The 21,017-nt window shown below is 38.5% G+C and overlaps 1 protein-coding gene across 11 annotated transcripts in view; it reads right to left on the bottom strand.

Moving 5' to 3' along the window:
* ptprma (protein tyrosine phosphatase receptor type Ma) overlaps positions 1–21,017 on the bottom strand; it is an 815,060-nt gene that overhangs the window by 295,575 nt on the left and 498,468 nt on the right. For all 11 annotated transcript variants that reach the window (XM_039754798.1, XM_039754797.1, XM_039754796.1 and 8 more), the window contains exons 10-11: positions 5,052–5,253; positions 3,037–3,139 (exon numbers count right to left, since the gene is read on the bottom strand). In XM_039754798.1, the coding sequence (XP_039610732.1) occupies positions 3,037–3,139; positions 5,052–5,253 (305 nt within the window). The remainder of the gene's footprint in view (positions 1–3,036; positions 3,140–5,051; positions 5,254–21,017) is intronic.

Raw genomic sequence — 21,017 nt, forward strand, 5'->3', positions numbered from 1 at the left:
GCTTCAATCTAAGCATGGATAAATAACTCATATTTTATAGTGAAGGCTTTCAAAATGGATTTATGACAAGAGTTTATACTGTCTGGCAATATGGCTGAGAACTGTAAGGTATGAGATTGCAGGTTCTAGTTCTGTCTCTAAGCCACTATGTGATTTCAGTTTCAATTTATATTTGTACAGTATATCTCTCTCACCGCACAGAGCACAAGTCCAAAACTAAAATTAATAAAAAAATTGCAACCCTGCTCAACATTTCAACAAATAACATGTAACAATTATTATCAAAGAAAGCATGCTCAGAGTTATTTAAATGTTTAAAAGAAAAGCAGTGAAAAGTTTTTGGCTTTCATTTAATATTAGTTAAAACAATACTTTAAGCCAGGGAAAGAGTGAGAATGGCAAGACTGATGAAAATGATTTGCATCATTTAAGTAGCCTACCATCGACTCTAATTAATTCATTAATCATAAATCATATTTTAAGAGGCTACAAGAAAAACAAGAAAATTTCAACACAAAAAAAGGTATAGAGCTTTAAATTTGACAGATCCCTAGACCTTCAAAAGGCGGCTTGCAAATGTGAGGATTGTCCCATTAGTGTCAGAATTTAAAATGAACATAAAGACTTATTGGCTAATCTTACCTTACATCAAGAAGAACTGCTACTGGTCTGGCAGTGATAATAAATTATAGACTTCTATTTTATTTAAATGAGGAGATGCTTTGACAAACGCAAATTTGAAGATTTTTTTTTTAAAGAAATGTGAAAAACAATACAGTGACTTCTTTTTTGTATCAGGAACACCCCAGCATAAAATGCTAGTTTATTTTAGGGTATCCTCAGACTCACTCTCTCATTAAGGTCAAATTTACAGTTCATTCTTGAGATATGAGAACAAATAAAATAAAATAAAATAAAAAAACAGATTTGGATAGTGTGGCATACTGCAACTGTAATGTTACAGTATGCCAGACTATAACTACACATAATGCATTTGATGTTGATGGAGACAGAACAAAATTCTTTTTAGTATTTTTGGTATTTCAGCTGAAAACAGAAACAGAATAGAAATAAAACAGTAAAAAACAATTGCCTGTGTTACACCAGCATAAATCTTGCTTATTAAAATAAATAGCAAAATCTTTTAATGCACACAACTGTGTATTTGCTTAACAATACAGAATAGGATTATATCTAATACAGCACAAAAAGTCTGAAGTAGATTAGAACCAAAACAAACATATTTGAAGCCAAATCCAAGTGTTAACTGTCAATAAATAAACATGATTTTTACAGTATCAGAAAAGTGTTTAATTGAAACAGGTCTTTGTTTTCTCACATGTTAACTTGAGGTTACAAGTAAACCGCTGAATGCAGTATATAAGAAAGGACTGTAACAATGAAAAAATAAGGGAATCAAAATCTAATTACTTGAAAAAAGCTCTTAACAAAATAATTACATATTGTACATTTGCTTTATTTAAATATGCCTGAGAGGAAAATTAAAACAGAAATTATTAAATATTAGCTATAAATGAAACCAATAATTCAGGGTGCTATAATATCTCTTGGCAGTGGCAGATGCAAACAAGCATGGATACCTATAGTCATACTTAGCAGACAAAGCAGAGGCATCACTCACCATAAATCAATGTCTCTGGACCACAGAATTGAAATGAACCTGAACCCAAGTCATCATATCAACTTATGTCTAAACTCTGAAATGGTACTTTATAGTATAAAATTTGTTGCAACACTAAAACTCTACATCGCGTAACACATGTAAAATTTCCCTTGAGGAATAGAAAAGTTGCATTTCCAATACTGTGTTAATTCTGATGAGGGATACCAAAGAAATGGAAAGACAGTTTAGTGCCATCCACAAAATTCTGCTCTATCTTGCTTAAAATGTTAAGTGCAGTGGATTTAGTGCCGCCTCTGTAGCTGAGAGCTGGTAAGTTTAACCCCTTATTAAAGCAGAGCTAAATTGAGCTTACAAAATATTTAAAAGATTTACAGTAAATGGACATTTAATGCAACTTTTGAAATACATTTTGCATAAAGAAGTATTAACTACAACACCATCTCACAACTTGGTGTCTCTGCTTTAAAGTAATACATACTGTAGCAACATTCTCATATAAATTTGTACACAGGAGGTAACAAGATCTGTTGGCTAATGAAATGAGTGTCCCGTGGAGAATGCCGAACCCTATCTATGTCATAGGATGAGCAGCTCAACACAACAGGAAGAGAAAATACTAAACTATTGTTTCTCTGCATCAGAAAAGGCCTTCTGCAGGGTGTAGGAATACAGCCCACCAGAGAACACTAGTGGCTAGTAATTGCCAAAAGAGGTAACAGAAGACTATTGCTAAGCACCGAGTGGCTTATGTTGTTCCTCTCACTGTGCTACAAGCAGTACCCTAACCAAGAGTAAACATATTATAACTTGCAATAGACAAGTTCTGTTTAGCATTGCTAAAAAGAAAACTCTTTCATTAAAGCCTTTATCTGTTTACTGTAGAAATGGCATTGAGTAAAACATAATTCGACTATCAAAGAGACTGAATTCACCCATTTCACATCAAACTTACCAATAAGAGTAATTTTAATAAAGCCATTGAAGGCTTAGCCTGGAGGACCTTCTGTTATGATTACTGGTTAAGCATTAAAGGAATGGATTAATTTTCATTAAGCCACATGCCCAACTACTAGTTATTTATTACATACAAAAAGGTTGCGACTGTGGTCTTCTTGGCAATACTCTAATATTGTCTATAATAATTCTGCATTAATGTTCCTTCTCAGGAAAATTTAAAAAATGTCACCAGAATTAGTTTTGCTTTTCCTCCTTAATTAGTTTATGTCATTTAATAAAATTTACCAAACAGGAACATGACATTCAGCTTTAAAGATTAGAATGTATAGTAATGTTGGAAGGTAAAATAACTAATCCTTCACTTATTCAGAGGTAACATGGCATAGTCAATACGTTTTAAGTATAAAATTTAGTTTGAGGATGTATTTTCTCACCTGACGGGTGCCCCTCTGCTCTGTGCTGGCTTAAGAAGCACCGTCACACTGCTCTCCGTCTGATTCAAGGGTGTCTCTTGATCATAAGCAGGCATCGAGGGGGCTAAAGGAAAAAGAAATAAAAAATGTGCATATCCATTGTCAAATACTCCATTTACTCTATTTTTACTCTGCTGGAACATAAAAATTAACTCCAACCCTTCCTAATTTTCTCAATATTGCAAAGACAGCAGAACAGATTCCATTGTTACAATAATCAATTTCTTTTTAAATGTATACTATACATGTATTTAGCCTCTCTCTCTTTCTATATACACTACCGGTCACTTTATTAGGTACACCCTGCTACTACCGGGTTGGACTCTCTTTTGCTTTTAGAACTGCCATAATCATTTGTGGCATACATTCAACAAGGTGCTGGACATATTCCTCAGGATTTTGGTTCGTATTGACATGATAGAATCACGCATTTGCTGCAGATTTGTTGGCTGCATATCCATGATAGGAATCTCCAGTTCCACCACATTCCAATGGTGCTCTATTGGATTGAGATCAGGTGACTGTAGAGGCCATTTGAGTACAATGAACTAATTGTCATGTTCAAGAAACTAGTTTAAGATGATTTGAGCATTGTGACATGGCGTTTTATCCTATTGTAAGTAGCCATCAGAAGATGAGTACACTGCAGTCATGAAGGGATGGACATAATCAGCAACAATACTCAGGTAAGCTATGGCATTTATACGATGCTCGGTTGGTACTAAGGAGCCCAAAGTGTGCCAAGAAAATATCCCTCACAACATTACACAACCACCATCCTGAACCACTGACACAAGGCAGTATGGATCCGTGCTTTCATGTTGATACCAAATTCTGACCCTACCATCTGAATGTTGCAGCAGAAATTGAGACTAATCAGGCCAGGCAATATTTTTCCAATCTTCTGTTGTCCAATTTTAGTAAGCCCATGCAAACTGTAGGCCTAGTTGACCATTCTTAACTGACAGGAGTGGCAATCGGTGTGGTCTCCTGCTGCTGTATTCCATCTACTTTAAACGTTCAACATGTTGTGCATTCAAAGATGCTCTTCTGTATACCTCGGTTGTAACAAGTGGTTATTTGAGTTACTGTTGCTTTTCTGTCAGCTCAAACCAGTCTGGCCATTCTTTTTTGAACTCTGGTATCAACAAGGCATTTTTGCTCAGGGAACTGCTGCTCACTAGATATTTTCCCTTTTTCAGACCATTCTCTGTAAGCACTAGAGATGTTTGTGCATGAAAATTCCAGTAGATCAGCAGTTTCTGAAATATTCTGACCAACCGGTCTGGCACCAACAACCATGCCACATTCAAAGTCACTTTTTTAAAAATTTTTTTAAATCACTTTTATTCACCATTCTGATGCTCGGTTTGAACTTTAGCAGGTAGGCTTGACAATGTCTACATGCTTAAATGCATTTAGCTGCTGCCATGTGATTGGCTGATTAGATATTTGTGTTAACAACCAGTTGAACAGGTGTACCTAATAAAGTAGCTGGTGAGTATACAGTATATAAGTAAAAAGCATAATTAAAGACATAAAAAAAATAATATAAATAAGGAAATGCTAGTTTTATTTTTTCTTTGGCATTAAATAAAGTTCAACAACTACATTCATTCAAAATTGTAAAATACTGTATAAAAGTCTCTTGAATTTTTAGAAAATCTCTAATGACACCTGTCATTCAGTGAATCACGGGGAATACATTCATTAAAGTAGTAATTTTGTAACCTTATTCTTTGAAAATAATGTGTAAAGTTCCAGCGTTGTAATAGCACAGTATGAGGTTTATTCAACACAAATGAAAAACCTTCTCATTTCATAGAAGGACTATGTATGACTTTAGTAAGTGCTGCTTCCTAAAACATGTGAGAGGCATCTGACTAATGTAAACTGAAGAAGCTGAAACTGGTCATCTGCAGTGACATTTGCACACTTGACACATAGTGGCCCATGATCTGACTGACATACTGTACCTGATATCTTGGTTGTAAACTGGGATGATGAAGATGCCCCATAGCCTTTTGCTGTGCTTGCCCTGATGGCAAAATTGTATGTGGACCCAGGGTAGAGACCAACAAACAAGTGATGAGTCTCATTCCCATGCTTGAACACTTTCCCACTTTGGTTGGATAAGTTGAAGTCAGGATCAAATGAGCTGACAGCTTTGAAGGCGATCTGTTTATAAAATGAAAACAAGAACAAGAAAACTGTTACCAAAGGTGGACTAAAATAAATTAAACCTGCATGGTGAGCAGATGGCATAAGATTGCATCTTTATCCAGCAAACCCTCCTGATGTATGCGCTGTCAGACATATGCTCATTTCTGATGAGCCATCTTCTCTTACAGACTCGCATCAGATTGTGAAGCGTGTGAATATAAAATTAACTTCTGGACTAGGCTCCAAAGACTTATTATTACAAGAATTTGAACATACAGCGGGTACGGAAAGTATTCAGACCCCCTTCAATTTTTTACTCTTTGTTATATTGCAGCCATTTACTAAAATCATTTAAATTATTTTTTTCCCTCATTAATGTACACACAGCACCCCATATTGACAGAGAAAAAAAATTTTTTGAAATTGTTGCAGATTTATTAAAAAATTGGGAGCTTCTACTAAATACTGAGCAAAGGGTCTGAATACTTAGGACCATGTGATATTTCAGTTTTTCTTTTTTAAAAAATCTGCAACAATTTCAAAAATTCTTTTTTTTGTCTGTCAATATGGGGTGCTGTGTGTACATTAATGAGGAAAAAAAAAAATTTAAATGATTGTAGGAAATGGCTGCAATATAACACAGAGTGAAAAATTGAAGGGGGTCTGAATACTTTCTGTACCCACTGTATTTCAGCAAAAAAAGGGAAAATTGTAATGCATTATTTTTTATAGAGCTACAATTTTACCTGCCAGAAACTGAAAAAGTAAAGAATCAACATACAGTATTACATCACGCCGAACTCCTAAGTGGTGAGAAGAATTTTACTATATTTTTTTACTGTATTGTACTATTTTTGTTAAATTTAGCCTGATTTTCATACTAAATGAAGACTCTTGCAAATTTAAATATAAATAAAAAAAAACATAAAAAAATAATTCTTTATAGCAGACCATTATGTATGCAGGTGCTCAAGTGTGTCCTGTACTGGAGTAACATAACATCCAGGTATAGACCTTGTCTTTGGCCTAAAGCTGGATGGAAAAGCTGTAGACCACTGTGACCTTGTAACACAAATAGTGGGAACAGAATACAAAGGCATTCACAAGGGGATACAAGACAAACTGTAAATTCAGAATATCCTTCATTAGAAACAATGAACAAAAGTAAACTTTTCATTTTCTCATCAATTTAGAAGACCAAAAGCATACTTTGCATTAAGCTTAGAGCTGTTATAAAATACTAAAAGCACTTGCAAGACTTTCAATTCAATTATTGTGTTGCTTATGTAAGTTACTGATGTTTTATTAGAAGAAGTTGCCATGAGGAAGCATGTATCCCGAATTTAGCCTCAGATTGTCATAAACAAATAAATGGAAAAATGTAAGTTATGGCACAGAACTGTAAGCCATATCATGCATTGCTACAGGCAATAAAGAGTTTTGGCAGACTGCATCCAGAATAATATTATGACACCATATGGTGTTTGGATAATGGACAGCAAAATCTGACAAACATCATGGCTACAGGAAGTGTGACCTAAGCATATATAAAGCAATGCAGATTTAATTCCCACCACTGATTTACTGAGTCCTTAAGAATTGCTCACTTGACTATTTAAAGAAACTGGCACTATATTGCACTTCTAAAATTCCCTGGGTTGTTCTTCAATATAGAAACTGCTACATAAAGCAGAGTATAATGCTTACATATTTCCATACTTCTGTTAATAAAACCTCTTTAATATTTTTCTAAGTCTTATAGACTTCAGCCTATGCTGGCAGAATTAGGGTGAAAGCCACAGACTAGCTCTGGGTACACTCATTACTACAGTGCCAGTTTAGAGACACCAATTAACCTAACATGCAGACAGACGGTGCTTAGGCCAGGGGCCAAACCCTGTTTTCTGGAGCATATCTATCTAATCACTACCACAGCTATTGAGGTTTTTTACTATACACTCAGACTCAAATAATGCTCTTAAGTTACCATAAGCCATCTCACATCACAAATTCAACAGTAAGTGTATCATATACTATATGTCATTTTGGAAATTAGTTGTGAATCCTTCTCTACTGTAAAGAAGCCACAACTAAATCTGGACCTAGTAAAGTCATCATGTTTTAGTGTATTTCACTCTAAACTGCTGCATAGCTACAGGGTATCTTTCAGGTATTGTCCTTGAGGCTCTATAATTCCTATTAAGTTTCATTAAAGGAAATCATGGTGGCACCCAGTTTAGCTTTTAGCTCTAGGGGTCTGGTTTTAATTCAAGACTTACTTGCATACTGCTTCTGGGGTGTTTGCAAATTCTCTTTATGTGTGGGTGAGTTTTATATAGGACTCCCATTTTTCACTACATGTTAAAATTTTGCATATCTGGTAAATCTGTGTCTCTAAATTAGCCTACTGTAGGCAACTGTAACATTTAATAGACCTGACATAAACCAAGTGCTTGTGCCCAAAAGTATGAGGATAAGCTCTGGATCCTTGTAATCCTGCCATTAAAACACTCAGTGTTCACACAGTTCAAAATATAGATGGCTGGGTTTTGGTTGGGAATACAACTTGTGTTTTCAACAGTGGCAATATTACTTCTGTTTTCTTTGGTTTTACTGGAGTTTAAAAATGCAAAGAGCATTAAAAATGAGTTTTTTTTCCAGACTTAACTGAAAGAACTAAATGAATTGTGCAATTTGTGTTAAAAATACAAAAAAATAAATACTATGACTAGGTTAATCGACCCATAAAGTTGACATCAGAAACAGCTGGAGCAGCTCGTACAGGCTATGCAAAATTGAGCATGTAAATGTAAATATTATTATTATTGTGTCTAGTTTTATTTTTACATGTAACATACAAAGAGTGTTTTGTACATTTCTCATATGGACAAGTTTTAACATTTTCTAGTGATCTTCACAAACACAATGAAGTGGTTTACTGGTGCAGATTCTCCTATCATAAATGGTCTAGTTAGCTAATTATTATGCTTACCATCTGAAATAACTTAACCAGGTAAAAAGGAAAAGAAAGAATCACAAAAAATTGTCTATACATCTACAAAAAAGCATAATCTTGAATCTTCAACTTACTTGCATTTTGTAATATATCACAGCTTTCAAAACTGATTCAAGTCTAAAAGCCATATGTCGTAAACCTGAATATGATGTTATAAAACCAAATAAGCAGCATGTACACAAAAAGCAAGTGTGGCACTGCACATTGCAGACTTTATCACACAAGCACATGTCAACCAACCACCAGAGGCTTAATGTCATTAACATAGTCAGAATAAGACACAGTGACGGGGTAAAATATTTGGCAGCATACACATCAACAGCTGCCTTCTTTCTGCATTACAAAACAAGAGATAAGCAGCTGGACAATGGGTGCAAACATGTAGGGTCATGTTGTCAAAATTAAATGGAGTTGTAACAATCCCTTCAAGAAACACAATGTTTTTATTAATATATATTTTGAGAACCATCTGCCATTTTTCTGACAATACAATTTACACACCTGGTAATATCGATAAGGTGACATCAATAAACATGTTTAAAATGGGAAATTTACTTGTTACTTGCTTTAGAAAATGGTTTAAGAATATGTCTGGCACTGTATAAAAAATCTTACTGTTTTTGGGGTGCAATTACATTGAATGCACCAGGAATCTGAACAGGATTTGTTTAGTTTGTGCATGGAAATAAACCACAGAGAGCAGTATTTTAAAAAAGTTTAGGCAAGCATCAAAGATCTCTTGAGGTCTCCAAAACTTAAAAAATGTGGGTTTGGTCAACTCTTGGATGGTAGACCCCAAGTTAAAGTTGCTCTTTTCTGTTGTGGAACCTGTCAGGCCTGACAGTTAAGTCAGGCCAAAGGAAAAAAAAAGCATTTTTTTTATAAAACAGAGTAATCTGGCCTGTTTGTGGCAATTAAAATAAACTATTTTATCAAAAAATTACATTTGTTTGAATAGAGTTTAGGGCGGCAGTGGTAGCGATGCTGCCTCACAGTTAGGAGACCCGGGTTCGCTTCCCTGGTCCTCTCTGTGTGGAGTTTGCATGTTCTCCTCATGTCTGCGTGGGTTTCCTCCGGGAACTCCGGTTTCCTCCCACAGTCCAAAGACATGCAGGTTAGGTGCATTGGTGATCCTAAATTGTCCCTGGTGTGTGTGTGTGTGTGTGCGCCCTGCGGTGGGCTGGCATCCTGCCTGGGGTTTGATTCCTGCCTTGCGCCCTGTGTTGGCTGGGATTGGCTCTAGCAGACCCCCGAGACCCTGTGGTTAGGATATAGCGGGTTGGATAATGGATGGATGGATAGAGTTTATTGTGTAATGGATGGCCGGCCATTTATCCCGGCCAATACCCCCAAGCCGCCAGGTGGAGCCCTCCTTGCAGCGTGGAGGTCCCAGAAGACCAGCAGGGCATCATGGACATTGGAGTTTTTATGCAAAGCCCTGCTGGATGCCGTGGGGGCCACAGGAGGGAGCTGCAGGGAGGACTGAGGGCTTCTTCGTGCCCTGTGACCCGGAGGTTCGTCACAGGAAGAGCGACGGACTTCCGGGTTGAAGAAAAGAACTTTTACCTGATCCGGAAGTGATTGAGGATCACATGGACTGGGGATTGAGAACACTTCCGGGTCAGGGAGTATAAAAGGACTTTGGGAACTCACAGACAATGAGCTGAGCTGGGTGGAAGGGTGGCAACGCGTCTGGGAGCTGGAGGATTGTGTTTATTGATTGTATTGGTGATTTATGAGTATTGTGGTGGAGAGTGTGCTTTGTGCACTGTGGCGACAAAATAAAGTCAACTTGAGGACTTTTACCTGGTGTCTGGAGTCGTGGACAGGGGTTCAAGGGAGCGAGAGCGCCCCCTATCGTTCACAATTGTCACAAGGCACTTTGCAAGACACACAAAAACCTCTCTTGATGTGATAAAATAAAATACTAGCTCTTTCATAACAAAACAAATCTCAGGTCTGTACACTGTAACAGTATATTTAGGTTAGAAAATACAGTTGCAGGTATAGTCCATTAATATGCACAAGAGAAGTGTGAGGTTCTAAGTGTGCTTGAATACTTTCATAAATAGAATAGAAGTGAGTTCAAAAGAGGAGCAGACATGGAACTAAATGCTGCATTCACTAACTGTTGTTAAAGTAATCGTTTGGAATGATGAGACAGTTGAGGTCAGAGGATTTCAGTTATTTTAGTGGTAGGTATGAGCCAAGAAGCAATTATAACTAATGGTAGGGTGCTGAAATTAACATCTTTGAAAATAAGTTGAACAGTTTTGTACATAACAGGCTGTTGTATAGGAAGTCAATGCAGTGAAGTCTTTTGAGAAATGATGTCTTAGAATCCAGATAGCAGCATTCTGAATAAATTGTAATTGGGTCATATTTTAAACTGAGTAACAATAGACAAGTATATGAAACTCATTTTCTAGCTTCCATAAAAATATCAATTAAATGTTCTTAAGAGCAAAATCAAATAACCAATAAGAAACTACAGATAGTCCCCAACTTAAACTGAACTACTGTATGTTCCTGTTGCTTTTGACACTGTTTAGGAATAAGTGTTTATATAAAATGAACAAATGAATGTACAATTAATATATGTGAAGGAAACATGAGAGTGTTCGAAAACTTCAGATGTTAATACTTACACCTTATGGTCAATAGCCAATCATATACAGATATTTATATAGTTATAAAGTTGGTGGGCTTTACATATGGTGGAAGATACTGTTGGGAAGAGTGGCCAATTGATCTACGTTAGCAAAACTGTGACACTGTCTGTTGTAAAGGACAGGCACTCTCTGCAGAATTCACAAAGAATACCTTCAACTTTATATTTTCCTCTCCCCAAATGGCTATATCTGTTTTTTTCTTGGAATTTAAAATGATTTTACCATTATTAAGTGATTTACTAACTGAAGTTAATAACTTCTGTATTATAGTTTATATCCATTATCCAACCCGCTATATCCTAACTACAGGGTCATGGGGGTCTGCTGGAGCCAATCCCAGCCAACACAGGGTGCAAGGCAGGAAACAAACTCTGGGCAGGGCGCCAGCCCACCACAGTATTTCAATAGATATGTCTGTTTAGTTATCTAAATGTTTTTGTAGTCGTGTACTTTATTTCTGCCTTGCTACATCCGTGTAAGTGCTCTGTGCCATAATTCAACAATTAATTAATGAACATATAGTTCTGAGCACCATTTATATTAATCAGTTTTGAACCACTTTGCTTGCCATCTGTTTAAACAAGTCTGTTTCTTTATATGTATTCATTATGTAATTTGTAAAGACTGTATTTCTGTCTACTGATGAACCTGTCAAAGAGCTCTTAGTAAACAGCGCTATATAAAAATAAATTGAATCAAATTTTGTGATTATACCCAGTCAAGGACACTATATAAACATACATTTAATTGAAATGAGTTGAGTTAACATGAACATGAAATGACTGCTGAAAGGTAAGTTCTGAGATGATAAAACTTGATTTGACATTTTACACCTATTTTTAGCACGTGGCCCAGGTGTAGTCAGCTCTGTTTCATTTATTTGTATATAATGTAGCATTCTTCACATTTGATTAGTTCCAAGAACTGAAGAACTGCAACAGCTGTAAGCACCACAAATTATTCCTAACATTTTAGAATTAAAATTACTTTTTTGGTTTTAACAAAGTGTCTACAAAGATACAGAAATGATCTAGTTTTTATTAGTGCCACTGTTCAATTAAAAATGTAATTGAAATTTATCACACAATTAAATTTTAAAATTAACTGCTTATTAAGCAGAAATGTATGTATTTCCTTCAAGAATATTATTTTTGATAAAGCAGAAATAACTGTGATTCATTTCTAATACAAAAAGTTTTAATAATCACTTGCTGATGCATATTAAATTATGTCAGTTATACAAACTGTGAAATACTAAATCAGTTAATGGTTCAAAGTAAGCTTTTTTTTTGTGGCCAGATTGTTCTATCAATAATTGTGTCTTTAAAATGATATGAAGATGAAAAATAACGCACTATTGATTTTCTATTTATTCAATTGCTTAAGCATGCCAATTTATATTTAAGCTTATCAACTTAGTTACATTACTCATTACTTACAAAAAAGTAACTAAATATGTTACATTGTTATTTAATATAAAATGTAATGTGTTACAAACAATTTGTTACTGTTGCATTACTCTTCTTTCTAGTAGAAATATGAAACCTATTACCTTGACCAAAAAAGAAAAAGAATATTGCAGCATCAATTACTACTCCATTATTGATCAAGATGATAACATAATGCAGGATTCAGTACTATTCATTTTATTATGCAGATTTTAGTGCTTCTTATTTAAAGACTTTGTTGTTTCTTAGATATCACTGGGAACAAGAGAACATAAACTCCAAAAACGATTATTTTAAATGTAAATGCAGTAGTTAACTACTTCCCAATTAAGAAAATATATTTTGTCCCCCATTGTGTAGTGAAGTAAATACTGTAACATCCACCACCTTTTCCATCCTTAATGTGAGATTTGCAGTATGAACAGTAGCTGCTGTATCCCCTGATCATACTGTTTCAATATACCAAAAGAGAATAACTAGTTTAAAACTAAATGCACACTTTTATTAATAGATTTTTTTATTACTGGATTGCACACAACCCACTCTTGCCTGATTGACGGAGTGATTGTGTCCTCTGAAGGAGCTCAATCTGTCTATTTTTCCGCCTGTAGCTTCCACCAATGAAATGGACCAATGTCAATTTGTCGCTTAAGACTGTCACTCAACAACTGATTTTGAAGAGAACGAGTGAGGCATCAGCAACTCATTTTCAGAGTCTAAACACAGTTTGTGTATTCACATTTTCCTTCAGGGTCATTTTTATGGTGTGTGTTGATCATTATGAAGATCATTATCAAGAAACAACATAAGAAAAGATCAAGCAAAGCTGACCATATTTGATTATTAATAGACTTGGTTTAATTTGGCACTGCTTCAATAATACCGTGTGAGGCACAGTCAAATTAATTGGATTAAATTAAGACATTTAGAAGTTGCGTTAAAAATGTAATCACAGAAATTTTGAACACATTAATTCCACACATTAATGGCATGTGATGTAATTAGCAGCCCTATTTTTATAATACCAAATTTACAAAAAAAGACAAAAATGCTCAATCTATCCTGGCAGTCAGCCTCGGTTCTTGCTTATTTTGAGTTTTGTAGCAATATGCTACTGAACAAGCCCTCCCTTGCTCTGAAACTTCAAAACCACAGCAGTGATAAAATCCCTCTCTGGGATTTTTAACGATCACCTGCTGTTTTCCTTTCTGTACTCATTTACCTTCTCAACATGGCTGCTTTATCATTCATTAACCTTCCTAAAAATGGCTTTGGCTGGAACTTACAGTGCATTAGTGCAAGCCTTTCAGTGTGGCCACTCTTGAATTTAGATCTTTTTCCTATAGGCTGTTTCTTATGGTGTGCATCCTACTTCTCTCCAACATTTTCATTCAGTTGTCTGCTTTGTTATTGCACACACTGTAAATTCCAGCATACTGATCAATTTGTAAAAGTCTAAATCAAGTTTAACCTGAAAGAATGCAGTTCCTAATATGTCAATTTCTTTTTCTTTGGAAGGATGTAATTGTAATTGTTTTATAAAGGAATGGACAGCATTTGAGTCAGATGTTAGAAGTTAATAGAGAAGGGATTTCAGCAGAACTGTAAAGCAAAGTAATCCATCTTATTTTGTAACTGCTCACATTTACTGTCTCTTTGTTCTGTTTTCTTTCCTTCTGTTGACTTACAGTCAACATTTAAGTTTAGTAGCCCTTATCTGGTATTCCTCAAATGTTTTATGGTATTCTGCCATCAGGAACCCAGAACTCCACACAGCATATCAGCCTTCTTAATCTTGTGTATTATAAAAAAGCGTCTGCTTGAGTATCATGTCCACTAGCAGTCCTGTTCTAGTTATACTTCCGCCAAAATTATTGTACCGAATAGCTTTAATTACTATGAATCACACTTTACATTACAATTTATTTGACACATCTCATTCTAACTCAATTTTGTTCAAGTGCACCTGTTGAAATTGTTTCAACTCTAGGCCACATATTTTTACGTAATTTACAAATCTGTTATATATGCTATATTAAGACACAAGACCAGTAAAATTTATTGTAACATTCTTTAATTTGGTCAAAAATGCACTTTTCTTTTTTTCTCTACCAAATTTTCAAACACAGTGAGCTTGAATGCACTAAATAAAATTGTTTCAGTAGCAATTCCAAAAGAGGTAAAAAAAAGACCTAACACCAAACCATGCAGTCTTGAACCAAATGCTGTTTGCACAGGCCTCAGTCACTCTTGACTATGAAATGAATTAAACAGGTTGAGCATTTGCACATCATCATTAACTGATAGTTAAGAATACAGGCAAAAAAATAAAACCTAAAATAGGCAATTAAAGGTTCTGAATTGTAACAAGCAAGTTAACTAAAACTAAGCTCAAAAGACTATTGCTTTGTTAGTAAATAAACAGGTTTTAATTAAGAAACTGGTTAAAATGAAAACCTGAAGCCATTGTGGACTTTTACGACTGTAACTGAGTACCCCTGGCCTATTCCAATAATATGCTTTGAGAGATTCATCAAAATTACATATGTTCTTCTCTGCCCAAAGAACTAGATATACTGTATAAAAGTTTACATGTTGCTCCAGTAGATCTAAAATGACATCACCTTGATCTTCCATATGTACTACCCCACCTGGATAATAGGAGAAGGACTTATCTGTTAATTCTATGTATAGATTTAGATTTGCATTTAACATAATATACCCCTCTAAACTTATCGTAAGCTCAGGGACCTGCATCTGAGCACCTCACTGTGCAGCTGGGTTTTTAACTTCTTGATGGGTAGAAACCAGGTGGTTTGAGTGGGTTACCAAACTTCATCATACCTCTCCCTTAACATAAACTCCACAGGCTGTGTCCAGAGTTTTCTACTATACTCGCTATTTGCATATGACTGCATGGCTGCACATGACTCTAACATCATTTTCAAGTTTGATGATGACACAGCTGTGGTAGGCCTGACCTCTAATAAAAAGGAGCAGGCTCACCTGGATGAAGCGGAGAGACTGTCACACTGGTGTCAATTTGTGGACTTTGGGAAAAAACAGCACAGACACTACCACCCGCTTAGTATTAACAGCACTCAGGTGGAGAGAGTGTACAGTTTTAGATACGTTTTGGTGCCCACATTATAAAGGCCCAGAACCAGTCCAAGCATTATGATGCCTTGGTGAAGTAGGCATAACAACATCTTTACCACCTCAGATGCCTCTGGGATTTTAGACTGCCCTTCCAGGTACTAAAGAATGTCTATAATTCCACCACTAAAAGGATCCTGACAGGAGTTATTGCTGTCTGGTTTGGAAACAGCAAGCAGCAGGACCAAAAGGCTCTGCATAAAGTGGTACAGTTGACTGAATGCATTACTGGGTGTACTAACTTCTTGGACATTAATATACAGAAATGTCAGCCTGGGCAAAGAAAACTATTAGAGATACACACTTTTCATAATTTTGGCTCAGTACACCACCACAATGGAGTTGAAACAAAGCAATCAAGATGTGATTGAAGTATAGACTTTTAGCTTAATTCAAGGGGTTTCCCAAAAATATTGTATGAGTTACGTAGAAAAGACAAACATTTTTAGACATGGTCCGCTTTTTTCAGGGACTCAAAATATTTGGACAAACTAACACAATCATAAATATAATGATCATTTTCAATATTTGGTTGAAAATCCTTTACAGTCAATGCCTGAAGTCTGGAACCCATGGTCATCTCCAAGTGCTGGGTTTCCACCCTAATTATACTTTGCCAAGTGTTTACTGCAGCTGTCTTCAGTGGCTGCTTGTTCGTTGGACTTTCTGCCATCAGTTTTGTTTTCAGAAAGTGAAAGGCATGTCCAATTGGGTTTAGGTCAGTTGATTGACTTGGCCATTGAAGAATATTCCAGTACTTTGCCTTGAAAAGCACTTGATTTGCTTTTGCAGTATGTTTTGGCTCTTTGTCCATGTGTCCTGTGAAGCGTCGTCCTATCAGTTTTGCAGTATTTGGCTGAATAGTATAGCCCTATACTCTTCAAAATTCATCCTGCTACTTCTGCCAGCAGCCATATCATCAATAAGCACTAGTGACTGACATCTATTTGCATCTATACTTGATTATGTCATAAAACTGCCTCCACCATGTTTCATAGATGATGGGGTATACATTGGATAATGAGGCGTTTCTTCTCTTTTCCATACTCTTCCCTTTCCAACATTCTGATGTATATTGATCTGAGTTTCCTTTGCCCAAAGAAAATTGTTCCAGAACTGGATAGGCTTTTAAAACAATTTTTTTTGGGAAAGTCTCAGTCTGTCCTTCCTATGCTTGAGGTTTACCAGTGGTTTGCACCTTGTGGTAAACCTTCTGTCTTTACTTTCATGAAGTCTTCTCTAAATTGTAGGGTTTGGCAATGATACACGTCCACTTTCAGGAGAGTGTTCTTGGTTTGGCTAAATGTTGTGAAGGGGTTACTCTTCACCAAAGACAGAATTTTGCAATTATCCAGAACAGTTGTACTCTGTGTTTTTCCAGACGTTTAGGTGTTAGTGAGTACACCAGTGTTTTCCTACTTTTTAAGAATGTACCAAAATGTGCCCACTCCTCATGTTTCTGCTATGTCTCTAAAGGTTTGTTTTGGTTTCTCAGCCTAATGATAGACTGTTTTTACTTGTATGGACAGCTCTTTGGACATCAAAGTGAGAGGTCACAGTGATAGCTTCCACTTTCCTTGATAGTTAATGAAATAATAAAGGGAACTACTCCTACCTGGCTAAGGAAAAGTTTGTCAGTTAAATGTCCAAATACTTATATGCACCTGGAAATGGGGGATTTAATGAAGAAAAATTGCTGTCATTCCTAAACTGTCCATACAATATTTTTGGTAAATCCCGTCACACACGTACGCATGGGAGGCAGCTACAGGGCTTGAGTAAGGGCAATTTCGAATCAGACCTGAATGTGGCAGAGTGCATTGACTATTTTTCTCCCTTTCCTGCAGACCATTCACGAGAAAACCCCCCATGGCCCTCTAAACGTCACTTCCAGGTCCGAACCAATGGAAAAAGACCTTGCCGGCTCTGAGTGGCTGCCCTAAACCTTGCTATGACTCAGAGTGGAGTTTGTGACACTGGTGTAGCCGGAAGGATGGTTGGATCCCGGAAGAGAAGGGGACAGGACCTGCAACAAACCCAGGTGGGAGCGTACCAGGGCCGGGTTTTCAGGCGGGGAGGGTGTCCTGCGATTCGGGAGGACCTGGTGCGGGCTCCCCTCCCAACACACTTGACTAGACACCTCTGGCAGGCCAGGGGGTGTGCAGAAGGGTTAGGCGTTAGGGTTAGGGTTGGGCTGCCCCGGAGGGGGGATGCGAAGGGGGTTTATTATGCTCTTCCAGGGTAGAGGGCCCGTCTCCCTGTGAAGGCAGAATCCCAAGTTCCACCTAGGGTTTGCCCCAGACTGGCAGGTGAAGAAAATAAGACAGTGAAGACTCGACCCAGAGCGGCCAACCCACAAGTAGACCTGGTCTTTATGGGCTGCAGTATGGCACTGGGGAAAACATGCCCTACCAAATAGTAGAGCAGGTGGCTTGTTACCTGTTCCTTGAGGCACTACCCCGAGGCTTCGCTCAGCCGGTCTGGGGTAAAGACTCCATCCACATGAAAGTTCTAATGATCCTCAATGAGGCACAGAGGATGGCCTCGCAACCTGGGGGAACAGAACGGTTGCTTAGTCGAGCTCAGCCGGGGTATGTTCCTAAACCAGCCCCCACAACCTACAACCCGGAGCTTGCACCGGCGTCCGTGGAGATGCAGGTGTGCAAGCCACTTGGAAGCGAGGAGAAATGCAGGTGGGGGTGGGGATGATAGGTCGGTGCACTCTGATGAACCCCATGGCGGTCCCACACACAGGCGTGGCGATCATAAACGGGTTAAATACCAGGGCCTTATTCGACTCTGGCAGCAACATTACTATTGTTGCCTGCCGATTCGTGCTACCGCGACATTGGTTAACATTTAAGACCAGTATAACATGTGTCCATAGAGACATCTGCTGGTACAGGTCCACCATCTGTATCATCAGTTGCGGGGGATCGCTATGGAAATTACTGTGGTAGTCCACCCAAATCAACCACATACAGTGATATTGGGGCGGGACTGGTCTAAAATTAAAAACATTGAGACACATACCAATCCTGGGTTTAACTTAGGCCTAGTTATAGACGGGGATGAGCAGTCTCAAGCTGCCTCCACGCCATGTAACCAGCCAGCGAAGAGAGACGTAGCGGCCTCCCTGAGTGGAGTGGCAACTCCCGGACCATCGCGAGCTGGTAAGTCATCCTCCAGTGCCGAGACGGAGCGGGAGGAAACCACGCCCCTTGAGGTTGGCCCAGACCTTCTCTCCCTCTTACAGTTTCAATTTAGAGAAACAACAGCTTCATTTAGAAAGGAACAGTGGAATGACAATTCCCTTAAATTTGCTAAAAATGCAGTGGTCCTTGTCAATGGTCAGTGCACTCACCAGTCCATGCCACAGGGTCCTCACTTTGTTTTAGAGAACAACCTTCTGTATCATGTAGCTTAGCATGAGTTGCCACATGCCCACCTCCCAGGTGGCCATTTGGGCACCGAGAAAACCCTGGAGCGGATCAAGCTCCACTTTTATTGGCCGAGAATCAATGAGGAGATTCGTCGCTTTTGCACTTCCTGCCCGGAATGTCAATTGTGACACAGCACAGGATTGGGGTTAATTTAGTTGGACCCCTACAGCCCTCAGCCCAAGGACACAAGTTCATTTTAGTCCTTGTGGATTATGCTACCAAATAACCTGAAGCTGTTCCATTGCGCTCAGCTACTTCTAAACCCACTGCACGGGAATTAGTAGGGGTCTTTGCGCGTGTTGGCATCCCTAAGGAAGTCCTGACGGACCAAGGGACACCTTTTACCTCCGAGACGTTCAAGGAGACTGCCAAGTTACTTAAAATAAAGCATCTAAAGACTGCGGTGCATCATCCTCAAACAGACGATTTGGTAGAGAGATTTAATCAGATCCTCAAGCAAATGCTTCGTAAGGTGGTCAGAGAGGATGGAAGGAACTGGGATCAGCTCCTCCTCCTCGTCCTTTTTGCCTATGAGGAAGTCCCCCAAGCCTCTACGGGGTTCTCCCCTTTTGAATTATTGTATGGGCGACAACCCCGGGGCATATTAGACATTTTTAAAGATGGATGGGAAGAAGAGGCTCTTTCCTGTACAAACATTTTGAAGTATATTGTACAATTACATTACCAAAATAGATTTGGTAAAATTCGGTCCCTCCTTAAAAGTCACATGGAAAAGGCTCAAGCAGCACAGGTCCATTATTATGACCGAGGCACGTCTCTACGGGAGTTCTGCCCGGGACATCGGGTCATGGTCTAGTACCTACTTCCCACTCTAAGCTACTAGCCCATTGGCAAGGTCCATATGAAGTTAAGGAGGGGAAAGGACTTGTCGACTATTTGGTGAGTCAATCCAATCATCGGCAGAGGGAGCTGGTTTATCATGTAAATCTGCTGAAACCGTGGGAGGACCCTGCTCATTCTTTGCTCACGTGAGTAGCCTTAATTTCGGTGCGGATTTAAGACCCAGACAGCGATGGGAGCTGGAAACAGTTATCCTGTCAGTCCTGGAAGAAGGGAGCTGGAAACAGTTATCCTGTCCATCCTGGAGGAAGTGAGTGAAAACCCTGGAAGGACCTCTCTGAGTGAGCACGACATTGTGACAGAGCCCGGGGTTGTAGTCCGAGAATGCCCATATCGCTTTCCCAAGGCAAAAAGAGCTACAGTGGAGCTTGAGATCAAGCACCTGCTGGAACTAGGAGTAATAGAGGAAAGCATAGTCCCTGGTCCAGTCCCATTGTCTTGGTCAATATGCCTGGTGGGAGTTGTAGGTTTTACAATGACTTCTGTCAGCTTAATCAAGTCTCCAAATTTGATGCTTATCCAAAGCCACGAGTGGAGGACCACCTCAAGAGGCTAGGACAAACTCAGTATTTGACCACGCTGGACATGACAAAGGGGTACTGGCAGGTTCCTTTAACGGACTCCGTGAAGGTTAAGACCGCATTTAGTACACCTGGCGGACACTAGCAGTATCTTGTCCTTCCATTTGTGTTACACGGGGCACTGGCAACTTTCCAGCGTCTGGTGGACAAAGTGCTCAGGCCCCATAACTCATATAGTGCTGCCTACCTGGATGACATGTCATCTATTCCAGCACATGGAGGCCGGACTTTAGATTAATCCAAAGAAATGTTTCTTTGTATAGAGCGAAGCCAAGTATTTAGATTACCTGGTAGGTTGGGGTACCGTGAAGCCACAGTGCTCCAAAGTAGATGTCATTTTGAAATGGCCCCGTCCGTGAACTAAGCGGCAGGTCCAAGCCTTTCTCGGGCTGGTGGGGTACTACCGCCGATTTGTACCCCGTTTCTCGGAGAGAGTGGCACCCTTGACTGATTTGACAAAGAAGTGGGCCCCAAACATTGTGGTATGGACTGACAAGACAGGCGCTGCATTTAGTGACTTGAAGCAGGCCCTTACGTCTGCACCTATTTTGAGAGCACTTAACTTTTCTTTACCTTTCATCCTTCAGATAGACGCTTCGGAC

Source organism: Polypterus senegalus, chromosome 5 (assembly GCF_016835505.1).
Source record: "Polypterus senegalus isolate Bchr_013 chromosome 5, ASM1683550v1, whole genome shotgun sequence".
Lineage (NCBI taxonomy): Eukaryota > Metazoa > Chordata > Cladistia > Polypteriformes > Polypteridae > Polypterus > Polypterus senegalus.